Source organism: Aegilops tauschii, chromosome 2 (genome assembly GCF_002575655.3).
Source record: "Aegilops tauschii subsp. strangulata cultivar AL8/78 chromosome 2, Aet v6.0, whole genome shotgun sequence".
Taxonomy (NCBI): domain Eukaryota; kingdom Viridiplantae; phylum Streptophyta; class Magnoliopsida; order Poales; family Poaceae; genus Aegilops; species Aegilops tauschii.
The window spans coordinates 185,791,176-185,798,415 of record NC_053036.3 but is presented as its reverse complement, the minus strand read 5'-3'; the positions used below and the strand labels follow the sequence as shown (position 1 = coordinate 185,798,415).

At 40.4% G+C, this 7,240-nt stretch overlaps 1 protein-coding gene across 2 annotated transcripts; it reads left to right on the top strand.

Moving 5' to 3' along the window:
• The first annotated feature begins 249 nt into the window (after window positions 1-249).
• On the top strand, window positions 250-7,075 carry LOC109763196 (probable V-type proton ATPase subunit H). 2 transcript variants are annotated; one of them, XM_045232843.2, is made up of 12 exons: window positions 250-390; window positions 584-653; window positions 1,823-1,948; window positions 2,525-2,627; window positions 2,710-2,782; window positions 3,483-3,548; window positions 3,626-3,743; window positions 3,850-4,011; window positions 4,330-4,455; window positions 4,550-4,675; window positions 5,576-5,755; window positions 6,525-7,075. In XM_045232843.2, the coding sequence occupies exons 2-12, from the start codon at window positions 624-626 to the stop codon at window positions 6,771-6,773; spliced, it is 1,359 nt and encodes a 452-aa protein (XP_045088778.1). In that variant the 5' UTR covers window positions 250-390; window positions 584-623; the 3' UTR covers window positions 6,774-7,075. The 2 variants fall into 2 exon arrangements, with proteins under 2 accessions (XP_045088778.1, XP_045088779.1); XM_045232844.2 differs by having other exon boundaries at window positions 300-420.
• Window positions 7,076-7,240: the final 165 nt, after the last annotated feature.

Genomic DNA, 7,240 nt, shown 5'->3' with positions numbered 1-7,240 from the left:
TGTTTTTTGACAAAATGTTCAAGAGCTCCTAGGAGCTGTTGGATCTGAGATCCAACGGTTCTCGAAAGCCCATAGCATGGTATCATCAAAGCCTCTGAAGCACCTGATATTTCCCCAAGTTTTTTTAGGGGTGATATTTCCCCAAGTTACTAAACCACCGTTGAGCGCTTGGAGATTCGCGCCAAGGGATGCAGGTGAAGCCGACCACGACACCTCCTCCACGTGGCCAAGTATGCAACGTGGGTCCCACCTCCTTAAGGACTCGGCCACTCGTCTCCCTCCCTAATCTTCTCTCCCTCCCTCCTGTCTCTCTCAGATCTCTTCCCCCCATCGTCCCCAACCTACCTCCTCCCCGTCCTGATCCCTCCTCCGCTCGCCCATCGGCGCCAGGTGAGCCAGAAATCCGCGATCCCGCCCTAGGTTATTTTGCTCCGTCCGCCCGAATCGCCTGCCCTCGCCGGTTGATCCGCGCGGGGCCTTTTGTCTTCGTAGCTGCGGTGGTGGTTCCGTCGCTTCGATCGGATCCTGTGCCGCGGGGGCGATTCCGATCTGATCCGTGACTCGGATGTTTCTGATTTTGCAGGCGTGGGCGCTCTCAGGTGGGTGGAGCTTGACCTGCCGGGATGGATCGCGCCGAGCTCACCACCGAGCAGGTCAGTTGATGCATTGGGATATGACTGCCCTCCTGATTTAGTTTTGCCGGTCCGGAGTGTGCATTGAAACTTGTGCTGCTAGCTTTGGGGTATCGAGATTTTAAGATGTGCTGCTGGCGCACATTACCTAGGTGCGACGTCTCAAGGAAATAGGATTCAACAGTGTTCAAGCGAAAATAGATGTTTTTGTAATGTTGTTTGGAAGTGAGCAATGTTTCATGGGCCTTCTTCATTTTTGGAATTGTGCGGAGCAAGCGGTTAGAGAATTTAAATAGAACTAGATTCTGCGGTTTGCTGCTCTGAAGTAGTTAAAGGCAGATTCTGTTGTATTGGTAGTTCGTAGTAGTGTAGATTTTTCATCTCCATGCAAGATTTTTGTGTTGCAACGATGGTTGGCATTTGTGTGGTCATTTCATTGTGCTACTCTAGGATGCAGTCACTTGACCTGGTACTGTCCAGACTGCAGCTATCACGGAGGGTTTCTTGTTAGTTAGGCCTCCTTTGGTTCATAGGATAGACATTTTATAGGAATAGAAAAATCATAGGAAGTGAGATGACATGCATCTCAATTCCTGTAGAGGAAGAGATGTCATTTGGTGCATAGGATAGGAATTTTTCCATTGAGTCTAGGCTAATGTTTTTTCCCCTCCAAAATGTGAAGGATTGATTCCTATCCTACATAGGAATAGGAATCCATTCCTACAAACCAAAGGGCTTCAAAGGAATTTTTCCTTTGCAAATCCTATCCTATAGAATTCCTATAAAATTCCTACAAACCAAAGGAGGCCTTAGAAGATGCCCTGTTTCTGTGTGATAATTTAAGGTATAATCATCTATTGTTCTCTCAAAAGCATGGAAAACTGATTGTATGAGGGGCACAATTTCCGGGCAGACCCATAATACTTGCCATCTGCTCCTTGTTAACTAGGATTTTTTTTTCATGAATTATCTGCAAGCGTTAGTGTTCTTTGAGTTGGATCACGTCTGTTAAGTGTATGTGAGGATGGTACCTGAATGCATGACGATGTCACCCTCTGTAAGTGTAGATACCTAGAAATAGGAGTGTAGTGCGCAAATAGAATGCATGATTTGCTTCTGTCTGAACTTGACAACATCAAGGGGAGATTTTTAAGCTGCATTATTTATCTGATTCTTGTTTGTATTTCAAGGTTCTCAAGCGGGACATTCCATGGGAGACATATATGTCAACTAAGCTGATCACTTCGACATGCCTTCAGCTTTTAAGGCGTTATGATCACAAACCAGAAAGTCAGAGAGGTCCGTTGCTTGATGAGGTTAGTAGTAGCATTATCATCTTAAATTATTTTTTCCTGTGGGTAAATAGCTTATGAAAACACAATTGCATAACTGTATTTTGTTTGCCATCTTAGGGCCTCTTTGAGTCGCAGTATTTCTAAAATGCAAGAATAGGAAAAATGTAGGATTGGAATGTCATGCCATCTTGAGTACTACAGGATTTGATAGTTATTTGATTGTGTATAGGAAAAACAATTGGATTCTTTCCAAGAGGTTGGAATGGATGCAAATTTTCTTATGAAACCTGGTACAAATGAATCATATCATATGGAAAAATTTCTATGGTTTAAAATTCTATGAATCAGACAACCTATATAGGAAGATTTCCTCATTGTAGGATTTAGTCTGCTAAGTGAGGTAGGTTCACTTTTAAACAGACTTGTATTTTTTTTCTCCTTCAAGAGAATCCCGAGCCATAACTGTCTACAAATACATCCTATTTGTCTTTGCACTGATCCTTGCCAACTTTTCACTTCTATTTGACTAAATCCATATAATTTATTTTTTTATTAATTTTCTAATAAAGGTTTTCGGGAAATTTCTATGTTTTATAGGATGGGCCATCGTATGTTCGTGTTTTTTTGAATATTTTGCGAAGCATCTCCAAGGAAGAGACTGTGGAATATGTGCTTGCCCTCATTGATGAGATGCTTGCAGGTGCTCAACGACTCATCTACTAGAATAAACCTTTTGTGTTAGTATTATAGACATAGTGTTAAACCATTGCCTTTGTTTTCAGCGAATCCTAAACGAGCAGCACTGTTCTACGACAACTCTCTCTCTGGTGAAGACATTTACGATCCTTTCCTAAGGCAAGTATTAATTGATTTGATACTTTTTTAGTCTGTGTGCCTTTTTGTCATCTTAAAATCCGCACATCTCATTCACTGCGCAAATAGATCAACATAGGCTGCAATAGGTTGATTGTGCACGAATTCCTGTTCGAAAGCCATTTGGTGGATGGCCAACCCATATGGGGACAGGACACCTTTTGCCTCTCATGGTCTGTGAGTGGAATAGTGTTATAAAAGCCAATTTTTCCTTCCACATCCTACCAATGTCAACCAGTTTTGGAATCAATTGGTCTTAGGATGGTTATAATCCATTCTACTAGGTTGCTTTCCACTCAGGCTGATAAGGGTATTCTGTAAACCAAAGGGGTCTTTAGTTCTCACTGTCATTATCAACATTTGATGTATATACTGGGAGGCTGCAAATATATTTTCATGGATGCCATCCAAAATGGTGTGACTTAATAATTGGTCTTTAAGCCAAACTGTTTTCCCCTTCGAGACTTCATAGCTCTTAACTTCTTATTATTCAGTATCCCACCATCCAATCCCTTCAACTAAACTTGATAATAAGCCAGCCCATGGGCCAGCCACTCTACCTTGCACCATCTCAACTGGGATGAGCTGAGCACATACTACCTTTTGTTGCCAGTTTTTTTCCTTTGTGTTAGTCCCTTCTCTGGCTGTCATATTTAACTCACAAAAAAATACCATTTTCCAGGTTGCTCTTGAAAGGTAACTGGTTCGTACAGGAGAAGAGCTGTAAGATATTGACTCACTTAATAAGGTACATTCTCTTTAATTTCAAATGATTGTATTGTGGTTCTCCTTGTTCTGGACAATCTAACTTCACTATGATTGTAGTGCGAGACCTAAGCTTCAGAACGGCATGGTTCCAAATGGAGAGGCTTCAAATTCAAAGAGCAAGCTTACATCAATTCATGATGTGTTAAAGGGCTTAGTTGATTGGCTCTGTTCTCAGGTTAGAACTTGTGAAATGGCCTTTTAGTTTATTATTGCTTTGTATCTATTGTGCTGTGAAGCTAGTGTTCAGGAGCTCTAAACTTTGAGAATGGTGTTCTTTGCAGCTCAGGAGCCCCACCCATCCGAACTGTTCTATTCCTACTGCTACCCATTGTCTTGCCACTTTGCTGAGGGAGACATATGTTCGAACCTTATTTGTTCAGGCAGATGGTGTAAAACTGCTCATTCCTTTGATATCTCCAGCCTCAACACAACAGTCAATTCAGGTATTGCCGAGTCCCTTAATTATATAGAAGATTAAAAATATGCAAATTGTTCTATTTAAAGAACATAATTTCAACTTTCTGTACTCAAATTGCTTATGCGGTTCCCTTTAGATTTATTGGATGCATGCATGTCACTGTTCCACGTTTTAACATCAATTGACTAATTTACTTAACGTGGCAATCATCATTAGGATGAGATGAGCATTTATCAATTTACTCTAAGCAGCTCAGTTTTATGTAATTATAACCTTTTCATCTTCTCTAAATTGTGAACTAATTTGCTAATCTACTCTTCGCCCCTTGTTGCATCTTATGCAGCTCCTCTACGAAACTTGCCTTTGTATCTGGCTTTTATCCTTCTATGATGCAGCCGTTGATTATTTGTCCACTACAAGGGTTATGCCAAGACTTGTAGATGTTGTCAAAGGCTCTACTAAAGAGAAGGTGAGCTTTGAACTTTTCATGTTTTAATATGCTATAAATTTCTTTCATATCAGAAATACTAACATAATGTTATTTTATTTTCTGTTTTTTCAAGGTTGTCAGAGTTGTTGTCATGTCCTTCCGCAATTTGTTGGCAAAGGGTGCATTTGCGGCCCAAATGATTGATCTTGGGTTGCCGCATATAGTACAGAATTTGAAAGCTCAAGCATGGAGTGATGAGGTGAGGATACTAAAAAACCTTTACATTTTCAAGCATTCACTAGAAGATTGAAAGGCTGAAACCTCGTTTAAAGCATTTTTTTTCTGTTGCTGGTATATAAGTTCGTAAGAATGAATGATCTAAGATAGATTCCCTTCTAAAAGTCCAGTGAAGTAAATGATATATCTCTTTTTGGTTCCCTAAATGTTTTCAGGAGCAGCCTTGTACTCCCTCCGTCCCAAAATGTAAGACGCTTTTTTGTGTAGTGCCAAAAAGCGTCTTACATTTTGGGACGGAGGGAGTATTTATTACTGTTTACTCGAAATAAACACTGTCATTCTAGAAGAAGAGCACTATCTTTAGTTTATTTATTTTTGTTCAGTTAAAATTTCTGTGTTCTTGTCCAAACTCCTCATGACAACTATGTTAATTTGATGTATTCATTTGCCCTTTAGCTCACATTGACAATTCCAAGTTCAAACACATCCATTTACGGGGCATGAAAATAATAATTCAGCAATGAATAGCGACGAACAGTGATTCATTGCTGGATTTGTTTTCTTCATACCTCCTAACGAATTTGTGTCTGAACTTGGAATTTCACATGCTAATAGAACATCACCCTTAACATACTGTATTGTTTTGAGAATTTTTGAAAACTGTCAAACATGGTTTCCTTGTAACTTGGTTTCCACTGAATATTCTCTCTGCCTGTAGTATAGACATACCCTAATACTCCCTCCATCCCATATTAGTTGTCGCTCAAACGGACGTATAGTATGATATGGTGCGATGTACCATGATTGTAGGATCAGAGTTTTGTTCTATCTGCAAAAATGGTGTGGAATTCTTTAGTTGTGTATTCAGTTGAGTCTGTGTTATTACCTCTTTGAACTGACATTTTCCTACCTGTGCAACCAGGATTTGTTAGATGCATTGAATCAACTGGAAGTGGGTCTCAAAGAGAACCTAAAGAGGTTGAGCTCATTTGATAAGTACAAACAGCAAGTGCTTCTTGGCCATCTTGATTGGTCTCCAATGCACAAAGACCCAAATTTCTGGCGAGAAAATATCACCAACTTTGAGGAAAATGATTTCCAGGTATGTCATGTCCTTTTTTGAATGAAAATATAAAGAAGAATATCTCGTGGAACCACATGCAAAACTGCCGCCCCCCCCCCCCCCCCCCCCCCGATTGCATTTCAGGAGCTAATTGCTTGTATAATCCTTTTTTGTGAGTGGAAAATGTTCGTATAATCCAAAGTGGCCTATTTTAAATTTGGTCCGGTTCTCCTACACTGAGGCTAATTTTGCAGTTGCTCAACTGTGCGGCGCTGAATTTATCTGTTGTGGAAAAATAGGCTCAAAAGCAGCAAACAGTTGGTTAGCCAAATGAAAAAGGAGGCCTGCTGAAAAACCTGGAATATATCATAATCCACCTTAATGCCGCAGCCTGAGTCTCTTGGATTGCTTTTATCAGTTCCAGTGCAGCATGTTAAGATACTAGTGCATGAAACACTCTAGGTCGTGTCTACACACCTGGTTGCACCCATTGTGTTCTAGTACCCTTCCATGTGGTTAATTAGTTCTATTAACTTTTTGTCAGGCAAAATACCTTAGAACGATTGTTCAACGGTTCCAGGGTCAAAAAACTTTTTGTCGGGCATGCATATTGCAAAGATAATTAAGTATAAATATGCTAGATTAGTATCTAGATCCAACCCAGCTGTGTTAATGACATCCAATATGACTCTATTTTTTATGTTTGAGTTAGTGCCGATCAGGCGATCAAGATTTGCCTAATATATTATTCAAAGTGAAATGTTATTTTTCTGTACCTTTTTGTGGAGTGACACCTTCAATGTTGCAGATCCTACGTGTCCTTATGACAGTCATCGACACATCAACCGACACCACTGCTCTTGCGGTTGCCTGCTATGACCTCTCACAGTTCCTTCAGTACCACCCTTCTGGCCGCTTAGTGGTGGCAGACCTCAAGGCGAAGGACCGAGTCATGAAACTCATGAACCACGACAATGCCGAAGTTAGGAAGAACTCCCTGCTCTGCGTGCAGAGGCTCTTCCTTGGTGCCAAGTATGCTAGCTTCCTGCAGGTTTAAGACCAAGAAGTTTTGTATTTATATGAAGTGTTAGATCCACCGAACCCCATGCCATTTTTTCAGAATGGCGAAACAGTGATTGAGAATGTAAGACCTCTGAAATTTCCTGTCCGGTATATCTTGCTGTTATTTGATTTAATTAATGGACTGGTGTATAATAAATAATCTCAGCTATGGCTTGCTCGATGTAATAAAATGTCCATGGGCAGTATTTCTCTCCTCTGAACAGTGTTGTCCGAGGAAAGAAAGTAAACACGATTTATGTAAATGTATACGTTTTTTATGGGGACTGATTGGCAGCTTGTCTTTGGTCTTTCTTGTGATTTTCCTGTTATCCTTCATGAGAAGAAGTGAATTCGTGATCATGCAATGTAAGAACTTGACCTCCAATATTCAGCATGGAACTGTCAGTACGTAATATTACTACGTAGTAAAACTTGCACAAAGTAGTCCTCGTGTCAAAGAGG

Excerpts from the sequence above, each read along its gene's own strand:
- LOC109763196 (XM_045232843.2), top strand. The coding sequence starts at position 624 with ATGGATCGCGCCGAGCTCACCACCGAGCAG. Across the intron at positions 3,549-3,625 it reads ATATTGACTCACTTAATAAG|TGCGAGACCTAAGCTTCAGA; the intron begins GTACATTCTCTT and ends CTATGATTGTAG. Across the intron at positions 4,012-4,329 it reads CAACACAACAGTCAATTCAG|CTCCTCTACGAAACTTGCCT; the intron begins GTATTGCCGAGT and ends CATCTTATGCAG.